Here is a 20,893-nt window from a genome sequence, read left to right on the forward strand (position 1 = left end):
CACCACCACAAAAAGAAATGACTGTCAAACTCTGACCGGGATATCTTATTAGTGCCTTCAGAGATTTCCTCTGAAATTGTTCTCCCATTCACTTAGTCTTTTATATTTAAAATGACTTTACTTACTGACTTGAGCCTCTCAGTGCCTCTCATATTTCAGACTGGATTTTAAACACAGCCAAGAGGCTTTTTTTTTTTTTTTTTAAACACCAAAAGCTCTAACAAAACCTGTAGCATCTGAGCACACCAAACCAATTGTCCACTTGGGCACTTTTTCACCACCTTTACTGAAAAGCCCTGTAGTACTAACACTGAAGAAGGGAGTACTGTAAAACACAGGACATCTGGCCATTTACTGTGCAGTTTCCACCATTCTAGGCTAACAGCAAATAAGACATAGTCCAGATGTCATGCTTTAACAGGAAATCCAGGGCTATACAGCCCTTCTCACCATGCAGCACTATGGGGTACACAACAGAGGCCTGAAACATTCCCAGAAACAGTGCAAACTTCTGCTGAATTTCCTGACGATACTCACATGTACTGGTCCAAAGATCTGATGCGCAGTACAGTGATAATGTTTTCAACAGATATAGAGGGAAGCAGTCCTAGCACGGGGCAAATTGCTCTGTATATTGAAGTAGCTTGTAATGTCCACAAATTATGATGAATGTCAAGCAGTATTCACTTATGACTTAAGATATTATTTCAGTCTAGTTCTCCTGAGCACTATTGCATTATAGAAATATTCAGTCAAGATTTATACTCAGGTTGTCAGAGTTGACAACACAGCAGATCGTGGTCTTGCATTAAATCTGCCGTACTGAATCTGTACCCAGGTCATACAAACAAACTTTCAGTAGTGCTGAAACATTACAGCTGAAATTAGCCATATGAAGCAAATCAGCTTTCAGGACACCTGTCCTGTCCATGGGTCACAGAACAACTGAAGATGGAAGGTACCTCTAGGCATCACCTGGTCCAACACCCATGCTCGCAGCATCTTGCAGAGCAGGTGTCCCTGGACTATGCCCAGAAAGCTTTTGAATATCTCCCAAAAATGGAGACTGTATCACCTCCCTGGGCAACCTGTGCCAGTGCTCAGTAAATCTCATAGAAAAAAAATGTTTCCTGATGTTCAGGAAGAATCTCCTGTGTTTCAGTTTGTGCCCACTGCCTTTTGTCCTGTTACTGGGCACCAATGAAAAAAGCCCAGCTCCATCTTCTTTGCACCCTCCCTTCAGGTATTTAGAGACATTGATAAGATCCCCCTGAGCCTTCTTTTCTCCAGGTCAAATAGTCCCAGCTCTCTCAGCCTTTCCTCATAAGAGAGATCTCCAGTCCTTTTATCATTTTGATGGCCCTTCATTGGACTCTTTCCAGCATGTCCATACCTCTCTTGTAGTGGGAAGCTCAGAACTGGGCACAGTTCTCTAGGTGTGAATTCACCAGTGCCAAGAGGAGAAGGGTCACTGCCCTTGACCTGCTGGCAAGACTCCTCTTAATGCAGCCCAGGATACCATTAGCCCTTGCCTTCTTGTGGCAAGGGCACATTGCTGACTCATGTTCAACTTGGTGTCTACCAGTACCCCAAGGACAGTTTCTGCAAAGTTGTTTTCCAGTTGGGCAGCCCCCATCCTGTACTGGTGCATAGGGTTGTTCCTCCCCAGGGGCAGAACTTTAAACTTCTTGCTGAATGTCATGTGGTTCCTCTCAGTCCATTTCTCCAGCCCATTTTTCCAGTCCATTGAGGTCCATCTGGATGGCAGCACAACCCTCTAGTGTATCAGCCACTCCTCACAGTTTTGTGTTGTCAGCAAACTTGCCAAGGGTACACTCTGCCCCATCATCCAGAATATTAATGAAGATGCTAAAGAGGATTAGACCCCCTATTGACCCCTGGGGTACAACACTTGTTACTGGCCTCCAGCTACACTCTGAGCTGCTGATCACCACCCTCTGGGCCTGGTCATTCAGCCAGTTTTCAGTCCCCTCCACTGTTTGTTCATCAAGCCCATACGTCAACAGCTTGTCTATGAGGATCTTATGGGAGACAATGTCAAAGACCTTACCGAAGTTCAGGTAGACAATATCCACTTCTCTCCCATCATCTACCAGGCCAGTCATTTCAATGTAGAAATTTTATTAAGTTGGTCAAGTGTGACTTCATCTTGATGAAGCCATGCTGGTGACTCCTGATGATTTTCTTGTCCTTAATGTGCCTAAAAATTGTGTCCAGGATGAGCTGCTCCATCACCTTTCCAGGGTTCAAGGTGAGGCTGACTGACCTGTAGTTCCCTGGGTCATCCTTCTTGCCCTTCTTGAAGATTAGAGTAACATTTGCTTTCCATCATTTTCCAGGCATTTCTCCCACCATGACTGATAAAAGATTATTGAGAATTGTCTTGCAATGACATCAGCCAGCTCCCTCAGCACTCATGGGTACATCCCATCAGTGCCCATGTACTTAGGTATGACCAGTTTGCTGAAGTATTCCCTGACCTGAACCTCATCCCCCAAGGGTGCATCTTCCTTGCTCCAACTGTTCTCCTTGGTCTTTGGGACCTGGGATACCAGAAGGCCAGTCTTGCTAGTAAAGACTGAGGAAAAGGCGGCATTCAGTACCTCATCCTTTTCTATGTCCTGTGTAAAGGTCCCCACCCCATTCAGCAATAGGCCCACATATTCCCGAGTCTTGTCTTTGCTGTTTACATGTTTATAGAGGCCCTTCCTCTTACCATTGACATTCCCCACCAGTTTCAAGTCCAGGTGGGATTTGGCTTTCCTAGCCATGCTTTCCTCTGCATGCTTGGACAGGGACTTACTATTCCTCCCAGATTACCTGCTCCTGCTTCCACCTCCTATATACTTCTTTTTTCTCTTTGAATTTTCCCAGGAGCTCATTGTTCATCCATATAGGCCTCTTGGCATTTTTATGTGACCTCTTACTTACCGGCATGAACTGCTCTTGAGTTTAGAGGAGGCAATCCTTGGACATCAGTCAGCTTTCTTGACCTCTTATTTCTTTCAAAGCCTTACCCCATAGAACACTTTCAAGCACATTCCTGAAGAGGCCAAAGTCCGCTCTCCTGAAGTTCAGAGTTGTGATCTTGCTTTTTACTCTGCATCCTCCCCTCTTAGGATCCCTAATGCCAGCATCTCAGTCACTGCAGCCAGGGCTGCCTTTGACCTTCACACACCAGTAAGCCCTTGCTTGTTTGTGAGTACGAGTTCCAGAAGAACAGCTTTCCTAGCTGGTTCCTCTATCATTTCCATCAGGAGGTTTTCATTGATTTTCTCAAGGAAACTCCTGGATTGCTTATGCCTTAATATCTTTTCCATCTAGCAGAATTTGGGGTGGCTGAAGCCCTCCACAAGGACCAGGGCCTGCTAACACGAGGTTGCTTCTAGCTGTCTGTAGAAGGTCTCACCCACTTTTTCTTCCTGATCAGGTGGCCTACAGCAGACATCCACTACAGTGTCACCCATACTGATCTACTTGTTAATCCCTACCCTAAACTCTCTGTTGGCTCCTCATCCATCCTCAGGGAGATCTTCATTCATTCCAGCTATTTTCTCACATACAGGCAGCTCCACCTCCTCGTTTTTTCAGGCTGTCCTTCCTAAAGAGCCTGAATCCTTCTGTTGCAGCACTCTGGTCACACAAGCCATCCCACCAAATCTCTGTGATCCCAACAAGATCACAGCCCTGCAACTGCACACAGATCTCTAATTCCTCACGTTTATTCCCCCCACTGTGTGCATTAGAGTGCAGGCACGTCAAAAACGTACCCCAGCATGCTGATTTCCCAGAAACGGTCTGGGGGATTTCCCCATGATGGTGTCTTGTAGGTACTTCCTTGCTTGTATACAAATGGTCAACCTCTGTCTGGTGGATTTTGTTCCCTTTCACTCGCTGCACTCCAGTCCTCCATACATCAACGCTAGCCATCACTCCTTCACAGCACTGCTGGTAATTCTCTCCCTCTCCCATCATTCCCAGTTTAAAGCTCTTCTTACCAGGCCAATCACCCTGCTGGCAAAGATACCTTTGCCCTAGTTAGTGAGGTGGATCCCATCTCTCCCAAGCAGACATTGATCCTCAAACAGGGTCCCATGGTCACAGAAACCAAACCCAGCTAGAGACATCAGCTCTGCAACCAATTGTTAACATGTAGTCAACCCTTTTCACTCACCAGCATGACTGGGAGGGACACCACAGGGGTCCCATAACCCTACGACCCCCAGAACTCTGTAATTACTTTTGAAACTCTTAGGGTTGTCCTCGGTAGTATCACTCATGCCCACACGGGAGAAGAGCAGGGGGCAACAGAGGGTGGGACAAGCTTTAGCAGTCTCTCCACAGCATCCTGGATCCATGCTCCCAGGAAGCAGCAAAATTCTTCAAACAACAGGTTAGGCTGGCAGATGAGTGCCTCAATCCCTTGCAGCAGAGAGCTGCACACTGCTATCATTCGCCACTTCCTCCAGGTTCTCCTGTGTGGTTCATAGTTAGTTGCCCTGGTTGCTTTGCTTGAAAGTACACCCATCTCCTCCTCAGCTTTGAGGGCAGCAAACCTGTCCCACAGTTGCAAGGCTTCAGGTGGAGCAGGAGAAAAATGTGATGTGCCCTGGGATGAAACATGCAACATGTTTTTAACAAACAAAGGAATGGTTAAGCAGCAAATATCAGAGTGTTAATTTAGTATCATACCCAGAATATTAAGTGACAGACAGGCAGGAGAGAAAAGGGATATAAATGAATCCCCGAAGCCAGAATATAGTATTTCTCTGTTAAGAACTTCTAAACAGTATGCCAACACCTGTTACACACACAGCACATGCCAAATCCTAATTACTGCTACTGATTCAGGGACAACCCAGTTTAGCAGTTGATTGTCAGTACCAGGTAGCCAACAAGCTCTTGAAAATTACATGGCCTTCTTTTTTTTTTAATTTTTAGGAGAGATTTCTAATATGAACTTCTGATTTTTTAATTGTTAGGTAAGTAAGACAGAGAAAGAAAAAGAAAGAGTACAAAAGGAAAAGACAGGTGAAACAGTCTTAATGTCTTTCCCCATTTATCCTGAGCCTGGAAGCTTCAGGTAGTTTGGCTTGATATAGTATAACCTTACACTAGTCCAAACTATGAGGAAAAAGGAATGTGGGATGTCCTCTGGGCAGAAGCTTTCCAATAGCAATACCTTCCAACATATGCAAAGCCTACTTATAGCATAAAAGCAGATATATCCTAATCATTTTCAGCCATATCACAGTATTTTCAACGCTCACTTCACTGCAACTAAATTACTATTCCTTTCTTTAAGCCCTCATTCCTCAAATCATGTGCTACCTTAGAATGCCAACATGTGCTTTGATGTACAGTTCCCATAGCGCTAGAGAAATGAACCCTGGTGTTATGGACATTTTTAAATTGTAAAAATAAAACCAGATTTACATTAAAAAAAAAAAAAGTTCAATTTCCTTTAGCTACCTGGTTGTATCAAGTGTTATCACGCCTGGTTCCTGCAGTTTCCAATGTCTAACCACCAAACTCACCTTCTCTGAAGGCACTCAGAGCAGTGAGCTGACCTGCTCTACTTCCCCGGGGCCAGGGCAGCACCACAACAAACTTGGGATCTACTTATCTTCAAATATTTATCTTGACAGAAAGTTACACAGGTATCACAGGTGACATATCATTGCAGTTTTCAAGTCAACAAACAGAGAATAAGAATAAAATGCTGAATGACCTTTTGTGCCATTCATAAACCAGTAGGAAGTCTGAAAGAAATACATTGTGGTGTTCCTCTGTGCAAAACACTGCAACTTGTGTACACACAAAAATCTGACACATCCTAGGCACAGACAGCAGCCTCAGTAGCTCAGAGCAGCACCACATTTTTTTATCAGATTAAGGTTCTACAGTGTACCACATTGTTCTTTCTAAACATTATTTTATGTCATTGCATAACACACAGGGCCAACAGCTGACTCAGTCTCAACTTGTCTGGACCTGTGTAATGAATGAAAAAGAAAATGGAATGTTCTGTGTGTAAATCTGGATTCAAACATTGCTCTTGTATAGTCTAAAACTGATTTTTAGTTCTCTGAGACAATATCCTTCCTTACAGATCTATTCACCATGTTTTGACAGCTAATTTAATTACTTTATAAATGTCACTGTTGATTTTACGAAAAGGCTGGAAGCATTAGTGGAAAATAGAAGATCTGAACATAGCAGAGGTAATATGTTTAAGATATAATTGCTTTTTAGATATAAAATGCACCTTTACTAGGATTTTGCTGAACCTCAAGTAGTTATGTTGCAATTGGCAACAAGAAAACAGGAAGTTCCAGGGAGAGGTAAGAGGCAGTAATCATTCTTTCATATTAATGCCAGTCAGCACATAACAAAAACACCATGCAGATCCTGTATTTACACTAAGCAACACCTATAGCTGTTAACGGACAAGTAAAGTGAAGAAGAGAGCAAGCTGTAGGGTAGAATATAGTCACAGTTGGAATCAGCCCAAGTAGCAGATTCAGCTATTGAAAAGAGATGATACTCTTCCTGAACAAAAAAAACATATAGAAGGGTTACCCACGACATTCATAACCAGAGTTATGCTGAGTTACAGTTCTTCTATTTATTACGACAAGTTCAAATGAGACCTCCAAGTAAGGAAAAAAACAAACAAAAAACCAAAACTTTCCTGTCTTCTCCCATCCTCTATGAAGCAGGAGCTAATCTGAACAGAAATCCTCCACGCAGACCAGAACCTTGTGGTTACTAAAATCAAGTCACATCATCAAGAAAAGAGCACTCCCTGTTGATCATTTTGCTTGGTGTTTCCTTTGTAGAAAATAAACACAGTAAAACATTTCCTGTGGTGTGTAAATGTTCAAGGGGAAAAAAAGAACATATTGTCCAGTGTCAATTGTAAATTTTAAACCACTGTCTGACGAAAGACTATGTTATTCCTAGGTACTCATTAATTAAATTTCAGGTTATTTGCTTTCATCATAAGTTTATCTTCCTAGCTTATATTTTGCTATCGTTAAAAACAAGGCGAAAACAATGCAGAACAAGGAAAGGAACACAATGAAAATAATTATCTGATTTACTTTTGCACATTGAGCCAGTGAGTATTCTATAACACGTATTTCAATTACTTACAGTCTTCCTGCTTTTGAATAGCGGCTACTTGCGAGGCAGAAGGGAAGTATTGAGTTTTAGGAAGTGTAGAATTTGGCAGCTAGTCATAGCCAATAAAAATGCTGTACACAACACATGCATGTTGGTATTGCAGCTCAGAAATAAAAAAAACATTGCTTTCCTTTAGTTATCTAAGTATGATGTCAGAAGTTTGAAAATAGTATAAATTGCCATTAGTACACACAATTCCTTTCATTCATAAAATTATTCACTTTCAAAAGTTGAAAAAGAAAGTAATCAACATGCCAATAACAGAATTCTTTTCTCTGGAAGTGTTGTTTTTAGTGAAAAATAATAGTTTAAATTAAAATTATTAGTAAACCATTTGGGTATAAAACCAAAAAAATTAGACCAAATTCAAAATAAGGTGTCATTTGACACACAGATTTTGTACTGCAATGGATGACACTAATAAAATTATATTTAACAACATGTGATAAGTATGTTCTCACAGTATTTTTGCTGTACAGGACATAGAAGTAGAACTCAAATGCAGTCATGTTGAAATTAGGACTTCCAGTTATAGCTGACACTACTCACTGGACATCTTAGGTGTAATAGAGACAGTTGTACATGTACACCATCTTCCCCTTAAATAGAGGTACTTGACAAATTCTATGACAAAAATAATCTTTTCTTTCTGTGGATAAGATTTTAGGAAGTAATGTTCTACAAGAGGTGGGAATAAAGGCTCTCAGGCCTTCAGGGAAGTACTTGGTGGATGAAAAATCAGACATCAGACAGCAATGTGCACTTGCAGTCCATAAAGCCAATCCTACATCAAAAGCAGCATGGCCAGTAGGTCAAGGGAAGTGATTCTCCCCCTACACCCTGCTCCCATGAGACCCCAGATGGAGTACTGCATCCAGATCTGGGGTCCTCAGTATAAGAAAGACACAGACATGTTAGAGCAGGTCCAAAGGAGGGCCACAAAAATGGTCAGAGGCCCGGAACACCTCTCCCATAAGGAAAGGCTGAGAGATTTTGGGTTGTTCAGTCTGGAGGAGAGAAGGCTCCAGGAAGATTTTATTGCAGCCTTTGAATACATAAAGCAGGCTTATGAGAAAGATGGAGAAACTTTTTACCAGGGCCTGTAGTGACAGGACAAGGGGCAATGGTTTTAAACTGAAAGAGGGTAGATTTAGATTGGACATAAGGAAGAAATTTTTTACTGTGGAAGTGGTGAGACACTGGAACGGGTTTCCTAGAGAAGTTGTGGGTGCCTCATCACCGGAAGTGAAAAGACTTAGACAATTAGATTCATAGAGTTCCAAAGTCAAGCTGGGGAACACTAGTTTGATCTCCTGTATACCATTGACCTTGCATTTTCCATGGCTTGATTCTTACAGCAATTTTTTAAAGAAAATGTTAACCTGGGGCTAAAGATTGATAGTGACTGAGAACTTATCAGTGTCTTGTGAGCTGTCCCATGATTACTCTTACTGAAAAACAGGCCTTTTGTTTCTAGTTCAGATCTGTGATGTCAAGTTTTAATCTTCTGCCTTATGTTTGTCTGCTGCAGTAAGAAAAATCTGTTTCTAGACTGATTTTTCATTGATGAATGTTGACAAGCAAATGGACTCATTCACTGTTCAATGTTAAAAATGTGTGTTTTCTATTTATGCTATTGGGGTTTTTTTCTGAATGTTTCTCGGTTTATCTGCATCACTCTTACCTGTGAACAGCAGAAATCTTTCAAGTAAGATTAACAGCAATGCTAAGTAAGTATTAATACATCTTCTCTATTCAAGTACCTTCTGTTTATATATCCAACAATTCTGACACTAGAATTTGCACTGGGAATTTTTGTTTAGTTAATTACGTTTGCATCCCTAGTTTTTCTTAAAGTTACAACTCCCATAATGGACATCTCCATTCTATAAATACAGCAATTGTGATTTCCATTCCTATAGATATTCAGTGGATCATATTACACTACAATAGAACTGTAGAAACAGAATTTCAAGCCATGCCAAATCAGATGTCTTACAGAAGTTTATTATATCAATATCAATACCTAATCAAATAAATTTATAAATGCACTAAAAGAAAGTTTGGTAGGGTAGTTTCAGATAGCCTGATTTCTATAAGCCTGCTCTGATTGCCACAATTTTATCATATTTCAACATCTTTGTAATAAAAAAAAAAAAAAAAAAAAAAATCAGATCTACCATTATTTCATTTCAGATCAATGTCAAGTTTTCTTGGCATTTTTTGAAACTTTCTCTTTGTTCCAGGACTTGCTTGAAATCAACATTAACACCTAGATACCAACTCAAGAGAGTTTCATTTTGGATACTAATATAACCGCAGAAGTTTGTGACTGGAATAAATAACACACCTAGTATTTACAAATACTTTTCTTTCAAAAGAATGAAAGCTAAAAAGTTAAAAAGGACAGAAAAGATCAAAAGCAGTGTTTTTTATATGGAAGTCTTGAGGAGCACATCCTTTGTTGCTTTGCTTTTTAAATATGACTGAATGAAGTGGCACTCTACTGCATAAAACTGGACATAGCTCATTCATAATAAAAAAGCAAGATGTAAATATGATTTCTCCTAACTCCACTCATAAATTTAGGACTGTTTAAATTCTTTAATTTGATACTAAATTCTCAAAAAGTCTCAAGTATTTTTAGATTAAAAAGTATTGATTTATTAAACAAAAAATATATGCAAAACTAGATTTCTGAAACTCTACAGTATATACACTTACATAATTATATATAAACAGATTATTAAACAGCAAGCAACATAAATTTTTATCTAGCAAACTCATTCTTATACAATTTGGAAAATTCCAATAAATGTCCACAAAATTCTGTGATCTGAAACCATTACTACAAGATCTTTATCACTATTTTGCTGATAGTATTTGTTCATGCTGCTTAGTCCTTAAAATCTTATTTCATACACTGCTTTATTATAAGACTGCTTAGCACAGAAGTTTCAGTCATGTTGGTACTTGAATGTGTAACAGGTAAAAGCTTACAATATGCTTGAAAAAAGCAGCAGAATTGCTACAGTTTCTAAATATAAAGTTGTTGAAATTCATCTAAACTGAAAATCCCAAGGAGGAAAATTTCCTTGAAGAACAGAAATAAATGCAAAAACCCATGTATGTGTTCACACTTCAAATACTGTAAAGAACGAAATGTGTTATTTGGTCTTAAGCATACAAGAGATCGCATTCATTTTCTAAATTAATCCTTCCTCTCTTCTGAAATCAAATCTCTTTTTAAGATGATGATTTATGTTCCATTGTTTCGACTACAACATACAATATCTTCATCCTGAGGGTATCTCTGCCTGTGTATACTTTATTGCAGTGAATATTTACTTTCAGCAGGTCTATATGTAAATTAGGGGCTGTTACTGTGGACTTGAAAATAAATATGTTGATTTAAAAGGTGAAACAGCATCTTATGAAGGCTCTACTGTTCTTTGTTTTATCTGTAGTTACTGGGAGCAACTACAGTAACAAATAAAAAAATTCATTATGTTTTTGAAGTGTGTCTGGGTATCTATGTTTCTAGTGTTTTCTATTCAGGTGGATAAAAATAGAGTTAGTCTGATATTCATTAGTGACTTAGAGATTTTTGATCTTCAGAGCTGGAGACTGAGTAATACTTTCGTAGTGTAGGAAGGTGCAGTATCTGTGAAAAGAGAAAAGAAGAAATGCATCTCAGACTTCAGCTGTGTAATCCAGCACAAATAAATGGAGCCCTTAGCTAGAAACAGCTAGGTTTGGTTTTATCTCAAAGGTACTCTACAGGGGATCTCTACATTATCTTTCAGAAATTCTGCTGTCTTGTATTATACACAAGCTATTCCTTCTCCAGTCTGCTTTTCAAAAGCAGGTATTGCATAATCTATAGCATAAGAGTTCAGAAGCAGGAAATCCAAAAGTGATTCATGATCCAACCTCGTCATAAAAAGCATGGAGATAAGTTTTGTCTAGTAAGGCAGAAAAGTGTATCCCTGGGCTACCTTGCCCCAGGGTATAAAGCTGGCCTATGCTTGACATCGCCAAAGGCAGGTTTCAGGCAGCCTGGCAGCCATTATCCTAGACTCCACATTTCACAAGTATGTAAATAAAACTCCATCACCACAAATTTCATGAGTATCTCTAAAGCGGAATTATGATCTCCGTTTTTCCTCCTTTCCTTCTCTCCATTTTAACTGCTGTTTGTACCATTATCAGAATCTGGTACTTTTATAGCAGACTTCACTTTAGAAGTAGATGGCTTGAATACCTAACTGTGCATCTTACGGTTATTAAGGAAGAAATGTCCAGTATCAGAACATGAAAAGTATCCTGCACCCACATCCTCTGGCCTTTCTTTACATTTCTCTTTTACCAGGTCTTGTAGGACCACTATACAGACCACTTACATTAAATGCAAGGAATGAAAAGATGGCGTAAGATTCATTCCATAGAAATTCATTTCTACACACAAACTCTCAAAGAGATTTAAACAGATCCTATCGGGGGTTTTGGCTTACAGTAAATTTTCCCTTTGTTTCCTAGCACGTTTTACTAAACAAGAATCAAGAGATTGACAGTTACTTAATTACAGTGAATATAAAACACAACAGCAAAATAAAATAATACATAAACTTTCAGGTGCTGTGCAATAAAGACAAAAACAGTGATTTTACTACAATAATTTTACAGTGGTTAAACAACTAGTACATTGATACAGACACACTGTTAAAGAATGTTGTATCAATGTTAAAAGCATCTCATATATACATTGCGGGGTTTTTTGAGGAGGAGAAGCACTTCTGCAGGAATTCAAAATCACTAATGTCAATCCCAAGAATGGTAGGTAAATCTGGAAAATGAGGATAATCATTGCATACATTATCATTGAATTAAGGTTAATGCATCTACAAATACACCATTAATTTTGCGTACATATGTTCAATATAAAGTGTTTTAGTTAAGGCCCAAATCTTTATTAAAACATATTCAACATTTTCACTTTTAGTCTTATTTAATATCATAATAGACAATTATGGTTTAAGGGTATATTGTTTGTACTCTTAAAAATTAATGTTCCCAATGTGTGTCTGCATTTGTATCCAAGACAGCAGGAAGTTTACTGCAAGTTAACACATACCCCTTCCCTTTAGGTCTTCAATGTATGCTTTCATAAACTCCTTCTCAAATTGCTCACGTTCACGTTCACTTTCTGTAATTTTTTCAGTGTCTTCACAGACAATAGTTTCAACTGGGCTGTCCTTGAGACTTACAAACCTAGACAGAGATTAACACAAGAACATGTGCAACAGGCTTCTGAACATCATTGGTCAACATGAATGACATTTTAGAAGTTGCTACTACAGCCAGAAGGGGAATCGTAAAGAACATTTGCTCAATTTTTGCATTATGGCATTGTTAAGATCCATCTATTATTAGAAATAAATACTTCAAATGGCACTTTCTCTGTACTCCACTTTCCACATTAAAATGAAAAGATTTATCTCTTTCTTTTCTCCTACCTACATAAATGATTCTTTTAAATTTCTTTTTTTATGGAATTTCTGACAGATGACACTGTAATTTCACATCTGTTAATGAGCAGTATGAACTCCATCCTAACAACACTGCCTAGCAACCTGGAATTTTGCCGGTATCACTTAGCTGCCAATATGTATATCCATTTTTTGGTTGTTGTTTTGTTACTTCTCTTTTACAATGCATGACTGGACGTGCATTATGTCATATTTGCACTTTCCTAAAGCTACAATTTGCAGGTGAAAAACTAGATGGTTACGTAAACAACTTACATAATGTGCAAATTAAGTGCACAACATTCTGAAAACCTCTAATGATATTACCACTCCAAGAAGGAAAAAAAAACAATAAAATTGTTACTTTCAAAAGAGCAAATGTTCTAATAAATCATATGGCTTTTTAAAATCTCATGAATTGCTCTGAGTCTGTGGTCAGCTGACCTTGGCTGGCCAGGTGCCGACCAAGCAGCTCGCTCACTCCCCCTCCTCAGCAGGACAGGAGGAGAATGTAAGATGAAAAACTTATAGTGTCCTGGTTTGGCTGAAACAGAACTATTTCTGCTTTTGGTAGATTTTTTTCTTCTTCTTCAGTTAAGTTTTCTCAGTAACTGCACCGTCTGAAGCCGACTACAGGTTTCAGGCAGTGCCTGCTTTCAGAGTTGATGGCGGTTCATGTCTGTAGTTGTCGTTGGGGCAGGAGCGGTACCATTATGCAGAAAGGCTCACGGGTGTGTGCATGTTCCCCGCGGGCTCTCTTGGGCTCCGCTGGGCTCCTCGTGGGGGGAAGGCGGAGGAGGGGTCGCACCCCCAGGAAGCTGCAGAGGGCACAGGTGACCCAGGACTGACCAGTGCAGTATTCCATCCCACCCATGGGAATACTCGGTATAAAGCTTGGGGATCATGGGGGTCAGCCCTCTCTTTCCGTCATGGCCGGCATCCTGGTGGGACTCTGCTCGCTGCCCTCCCCTCAATCCAATTCCCGCCTGCTGTGGGGTCGAGTTCTGGGTTGTCCGGGTGACCGCCCTGCCCTGTGAGCACTGTGAGCTGCCGCAGTGCAGCACATCGTCCCACGGTCATCAACGGGAAGAGCAATATCGATTTTGTATATTCTAGTTCCATTATAAGTGGTATTAGTTTTAATATTATTTATACTCTTTTCACTGTTATTCTTTTATTAAAGTTTGGTTTAAGTTTCCAACCCATAAGACTCTCTCCTTTTTCTCCTCTACTTCCCCTTCTGGGAAAGGACAGGGTTAACAGAGAGCATCTGCCACCCACTGTAAGCGCCGGCCCAGCCTTAAATGGTGACATAGGTTGAGATAAAGACAGCTTAATGAAGAAAAGCAAAAGCAATGCATGGAAGCAAAGCAAAGCAAAAAAAAAATATTCTGTACTTGTCAACAGGGGATGTCCAGCCACTTCCTGGAAAGCAGGGACTCAGTACACATAGCAGTCGCTTTGGAAGACAAACACCTTAATAGCAAATGACCCATCTCCCTTCTCCTTTCTCTTAGCTTTTATTGCTGAGCATACGGTATGGAATATCCCTTTGGTCAGTTCGAGTCAGCAGTCCCAGCTATGTCCCCTCCCAACCTCTTGCTCATCCTCAGCCTACCGGTCTTTGTTGAGGAGCGTTGGAGAGACAGCCTTGATGCTGTGGGAGCACTGCTTAACAGTAGTCAAAAACCTCGGTGTGTTATCAACACCATTCTACCTACAAATAGAAAGCCCAGCACAATAAGGGCTGCTATGGGGAAAGTTAGCTCCATCCCAGCCAGACCCGGTATAGAGTCTCAAAGGGTTTCGTAGTCAAAGACCTGAATATCACCTACGGAAATGCAAGATCATTGTAATGGCAGACTAAAAGACCTTTTAGTCTTAGCCTGCATGCAGCAACAAGGTGGTGTTTCACAGCAAATAATATACAAACTGCTAAACTCCTGTGACACTACTTAGCCTTTTAACTAGCCATGTCTCCCACTCCCAGCAGCTTACTTTTGACAGCACTGAGCTTATCAAGAGCCAACTGCCAGACTGCTGGTCCCACTCTGGGGCATGACTTTGTGACTGCAGAGTTAGAGCTACTATGACCAAATCAGTAACAGTTTAGGCATACAGATGCACAACATGAGGAACTGGCAGATGAAAATCAGAAAGCTGTGGCTTCTCTGCAATTTCCAATCTCTCTAGTGCCACCTTAAGGGTTCTGATATAAATTGAGTCAGAATTTGACCAGCAGGTATGGTAGAAACTGTTGCTTGTGGAAGTATTTTTCCTGGGTGCATTTACCTTGTCTTCTTAAGAACTTGTTCCTTTCTCTCTCACTTTTACTTACTTTAAACCCGTGGTTGACTCACAGACAGCTGTGGGTATCTCAACCAGGTCATCACCACTGACAACTAGCAAACTGAGTTTTGGCATATTGACCAAAGCTCGTGGAAGATAAGTCAACTTGTTTTTCTGTAGGAGAAGCGTCTGCAGTTGATCTAACCTGTAAAAATGTAAAAGATAAAGATAACTGAAAATATTTATTACAGAAAGGAACATATACCCAAAACAGCAATACAGCCTTAATCTTGTGTAAAAGAAGAACAATTACATGCGCCATCTTTGGCTTCTCAAAAATTACTCATACCACACTTTCACAAACTGTCATCAACTTTAATGGAAATTTCCAGTCATGGTTCAACATTATAGATACTAACAGCATACCTCTGACAAGTACTCAGAAGCATGCCCAAGATAAAAAGTTACAAAAATTACTGTGCTTTCATACAGAAGATGTTGACAGAATATGATATAAAGCCTCACCATGTGCATCCCAGAACTAATGAAAAATATGGGTCACCAGCTCACACCTTTGCCCATATGCTGGTTTCTATGAACTAGATATGTCCATGCTAGGCAATATATTCCCATTTATTGTTTTTCACTAGTAATTAGTACTGTGGGGAGCAACAGAAAGACCAGCTCCTGCTCACATGGCTCTTGCAAGTTGTCCCACTGAAATCAATTTAATGACAATGCAATAGTAATTTGTGGCTGAGCATTTATTCCTCAGAGCAGACAGAAGATGAAAAACATAGCAAATTGATGAAAGAAGTTTGTCTCATTTGACCAGAAAGGTCCATTCCTAGAACACTGTTGCAGGCTATTGCCTATCAGGCCCATATGGTTTGTTTGAATTCAGGGAAAGACATTAAGCACAGTTTCAGTTTACTACCAACTCATCTTTTTTAATCACAGACTTCGTGGTAGCTCACTGAGGTTCTTTGACACTGCAGGCATTGAAATGATGAGTCTGAATAAGACTATCAGTTTACTGGGGAGGGAGATATCCTGATATTTTCTAGTCTGTAGAATACAAATAAGCCCAAGAGATCTCAAAATTCAAGACTCAAAGTCAAACAAAGAAAACCTTGTTTTGTGGTGTCTGATTATGATGCTCTAGTGTCGAGGCTGGTAGCTCAGTATGACATGGAGAAGATGAAATGTAGAAAAGGAACATTTTGGAAACAGAGAAATATATATAGGTTACAGGGAAAAAATGACACTTCAGTTGAGTGGGTATCCTTCCATAAAATGAAGATATCCTCTTAGAAGCTCTTTGAAGTTAATCAAATCTCTGCTCAGATCCCCTGGAAAAAAATTTCAGGTTTCTGCTGTTGTGGCTAGAGCATGTGAATTATTAATACAAATTAAGACTTCAGCCCTGCTGTCAGGGAAATCTGTGATTACACAATGTCCCAGAAAAGTCTTTTCACCCAGCAGCAAAGGTCTTGCAAAAGTTCAGGTTGAATGAGTTTTCTGTGAAGTTTCTTCTACCTCAGGGATCTCTATTCCCAGATCAATAAATAATCCATACTTTTTAAAATAAACCTTAGTTAGTATGTGTTTTGTTTACTTATGGCTATGTAAATTTTTATAAACCAAGTTACAACAGGACTCCAGAGTGAATAAATAGGCCCAGGGACAAGAAAAATGCTCTCTCAGGCTAGACAAGTCCCATTAAAGGGATCAGCATGTTTTTTTAAAAAACTAGTTCTAGTAAATCTCTAAATTGAGAGAGTAAGTATAAGTGTGCGAATGCATATATACTTAAGAGTGGGCGGGGAGGATTGTCAGTGGGTTTTTTTAATCTTACCAGTATTCTTCTGCTTCACTGCCAAAGTTTATCAGGTTCTTTCAGTGACTTAAACATGCTTTAGTTCATCTTCCCCTCCAACCCACCTACCCTCCAGAGAGGTACTGCTGCCAACTCCGTACGGTGAGTCCCCTTTGCTGGAACTGCGGCAGAGTATACCCCAGCAACTTCCCAAAGAACAATGCCTGGATATAATGACAAATTACCATGAATCCAGCAGAAAATGTAATTAGTTTACTGAAGAGTAGAGGCACTGGCAGTGCAATCTGCCATCAGTGAGCTAGAATATGCAGTTTCTGTTCTCTGACCTAGTCCATCAATAATAATGGTAAAGCACATGCAAAATTATCATCTGATGCACTTCCAAACCTGATTTTTTTCATGTGACTTTTTCATTAATGGCATCCCTTGGAAGCTTGTTATTTTCTAGATTTTCTTTATATTTCACAAGCCTGTCAATGAATTAAAACATAAACTACCTGTCTATGTCTTCTGGGAGATCTTTCAGGTTGTTGCTGCTAATATCCAACCACTGCAAATTAGACATCCGGAGTACACAAATTGGAATAGAATGGAACTTGTTTGCTGACACATCCACAACTGTGACTTGTTTCAGGTTACTTAGCTAGAAAGAAGTGGTGCTTTATTTTAGTTACATTTTGCAAATACAAGAAGACATTTCATTCATCAAACATTCTTATTCTTCTCAAAGCACTTAGAAAAATAAGAATTGTATAATTTTTTTACTCATTTTTTGCCAGCCTTATCTCTTAGTCATCATTTTATGGGAAAAAAGATTTCAGAAATAACTACCTCCCAAAGTGTTCATCACCTTTCTAACACAGTCATAGTATTGAATGAAATTTTCGTTCTAAAAAAGACCCTATAGTTTCAGATGACACCAAGGCTAGAACCAGACAATGACTTGGTTCCTTCCTACGTTACATATGAGCTAAGCTCTGAAGTGACAAAACACAGTTTTGATACTTAACAGATGCCAGGTTACCATTCTCAAAATCAGAGATATTATAACTCCCATCAAAAACACATAGATTTCCTTTGCTACAACTGTTATTCAGACAGTGTATTGCTAGGAGACATTTAGGAAATTAAATGGCCAATTTAAGCCAACAGAAAATTTGGTCAATATTTTTCAAAGATTTTTAAAAATACACCTTCCATCCTCCGAACTAAATATATAATAAGGTGCGCTAGAGTTTTTTATTTTAATACTTTTCAAAGAAATTACATTTTTATGTAATAAACCCTTAGCACAATGAAGGTTAACAACAAATGTAAAATATACTTGTTAAAGAAATAAATGTGTTAAATAAAGCTCTCTGTGTACTGAATCAATTATTCACACTACCAGTGTTCATAAAACCATGAAGCTAACTAAAGTCAATGTCAAAGGAGTATAAATGTTAACCAAAAAAAGTACTTTAGAATGGAAATTATGTCTCTCAGTTTCTAGTCATATGTCATCATCACAATCTAGCTCTGTAGATCCTGACACAGAAGAGGAAGTAGCAAAAAATGCCATTGGTCTTCACCTGAAGGTTTCTTAGAATGTAGAAAATCATTAGGAACCCAAAACCCCAACCCAAATGTATTTTTCAATTCCAAAGTGAGCAAAATGCAAGCAACAGCATGAATTATGAGAAAATTTAAAAGTAATAAAATACATTCTGAATTCTTGAGAAGGATAGTTTTATTATATTTATTGAGAACTAAGTCCTATTTTGTTATATTTTATGGCCAGACTTCTTCTTACTGCAATACTGCCAGATTTTCATCTTAATTTGACCGTTGCCATCTAAAATGCTCACATTCACAGCTTGATGCTCTGTCAGTTTGGTTTGGGAGTTTTGGCGGTGTTTTTTTGTTTGTGAGGTGTGGGGTTTTTGGTTGGTTGTTTTTTTTGTTTCGTTTTGTTTTTTCTAGATAAAACTTCATATTGCTGCCAGACCTTAAAATCTGGGGAAATCTTTTCAGGGAGATTTACTGAAGTTATCATATTACAAATGACTACACAATTAAGTTTACCTTTCAAAAACATAATAGAGATTTCAAAGCTTCTCAAGTCAAAGATATAATTTCAAAATCTGCCCATCACTGCATCAAAACAGCCTTGGTGTGGCATTACCATGGAATTGTCTCACTCCTGATTCAGAACAGGCAAGCAAACATTTTATTCCGACACTTCTTACTTCCAAACCATTTTGTCATTTTGAGGACTGACTACTAGCAATGAACACTCACTCCTATATTGTAAATTTTCCAGATACCAAATCTTTTTTCCAGCAAAACAGAACCTCCCTGTGAACAAAGAGAGCAGACTCACTCTTCTAGATCATAACAATGAGAGAACAGAAAAAATGATTCGCACCATCTTTACACTGCATTTACTTCGTGGTTTCAAATTATTGTCACAATTCTAAATTTCAAGCAAATATTTCAAGTTTCTCTGCACTCAGAACAATTTGCTAAATCTGCTGATATATTTCTTTCAACAAACTCTCCCCAAACATAATTTAGCAGGCACAGGATTAAAATAATGTCCCACAGGCTTAAATGCCACCCAAAATGTTCTCAAACCATACCCAAAGAAAAAAAGCCACAGTCTCTAAACACCAAGCGGTAGATTATTTTAAAACAAACTGACATAATTGTTCACTCAAGTTCCTAAAGACTTTGCTTTTACATGCACTTACCTGTCATGCTGAAACAACTTGGTAACATTAATACTAGGTGGTAAAATGATATTTCTTCAACAGCAATAACTAGTTTTACATGGTTTCCTGAAAGTGCTTTATTGCATTAAATATTTAAAGAAATCTTAGCATAGCAGGATTATATTTTTTTAAAAAAACAGAGCTTTCTCTGCAATTTTTCATATAGTAATGAAAATAGATTGTTTTAATATTTGATTAGATGAAAACCTACATTTCTCAGGAGTTTGTACTCCCATAAAAATGTACCAACAAAATATAAGGCCATGGTATCTCTTGATATAAAGTTCAGTTCACCATGCCATAGAATATATGGAGCAATGATTATATTGTGTAAGCCACAAGCCCTCAGTACTTGTTCTTTTAGGGTAATATTTAACAAAAACTGTCCATTTTCTATAGTGTGTTGAAACCTAATGGAGGTTTTATTTAATCTGTCTCTGATATGTTACCAACAAACACGTATGATATATGATGCACTGGAAATTATGGCAGCTATGTATTACACTTTCTAAAGAAAACCCTGTGTATTTTATTTCTTCTTGAAGCACTGATGGATTTTTGCACCTTTTATAACATTTCATTTTCAAACAAGTATGGTTCCCTTATCATTTTTACATTATAATTTATTTTTGCTTCATGTTGATTTTTGCTGTTTTCCTCTGTTATGTGACTTTGAATCAATCAGTACCTAGGCTTTATGCAAGTTCCATTTTAAAAAATGGCTATATTTGATAGTCTAGCTACCTGGACCCACTTATTGTGGTCCTTATTTTTAATCACCGTTCTCATTTTAATTTAACAAACTGCCCCATTTTGCTTATCCTAATAATTTTGTTCATAGAAGTAATCCAGATGACACTGTAGGACTCCTTTGCTTCTCTTTCTCTCTGACAGTTAAATCTTCAATTGAAAGAAAAGGATACCATGTCCCAAACTGAACAAGTTATTTGATTAATGGGTGTGGAGTTTTTTCTATTCTGCTTTTTGCCGTGAAAGGGATTTACTGATAAGGTTGCATGCAAGTTTATCATGAGTTGCCTACTACTTAGCACTGACAAATGAAAAGGTGTAAAGTCATGTCAAGCCTCACCACAAAAATACTGTATTTTTCAATTGCATGTAAACATTGTGACAGAAACAGCATCCCATCAAAGTCAATGTATGACAACATGCAAAGGATTAACCTGAAATGTCTATCAATGCATTACAAATTTGCTTTTCCCCAGAAATTTCAGACTCAATGAATTCAAAGAAAATTTGTATGACTTCAGCAG

At 38.7% G+C, this 20,893-nt stretch overlaps 1 protein-coding gene across 1 annotated transcript in view; it reads right to left on the minus strand.

Annotated features, from left to right (window-relative positions):
• Positions 1-10,823: 10,823 nt before the first annotated feature.
• Positions 10,824-20,893, minus strand: part of LRRC2 (leucine rich repeat containing 2) — a gene marked incomplete at its 5' end in the record, with an annotated part of 48,113 nt that continues 38,043 nt past the window's right edge. Inside the window, 4 exons of the mRNA XM_009696073.1 lie at positions 10,824-10,873; positions 12,344-12,480; positions 15,076-15,231; positions 17,364-17,509. Of these exons, the coding sequence (XP_009694375.1) occupies positions 10,824-10,873; positions 12,344-12,480; positions 15,076-15,231; positions 17,364-17,509 (489 nt within the window). The remainder of the gene's footprint in view (positions 10,874-12,343; positions 12,481-15,075; positions 15,232-17,363; positions 17,510-20,893) is intronic.

This window comes from Cariama cristata, unplaced genomic scaffold (genome assembly GCF_000690535.1).
Source record: "Cariama cristata isolate BGI_N322 unplaced genomic scaffold, ASM69053v1 scaffold4500, whole genome shotgun sequence".
In the NCBI taxonomy this organism is placed as follows: Eukaryota; Metazoa; Chordata; class Aves; order Cariamiformes; family Cariamidae; genus Cariama; species Cariama cristata.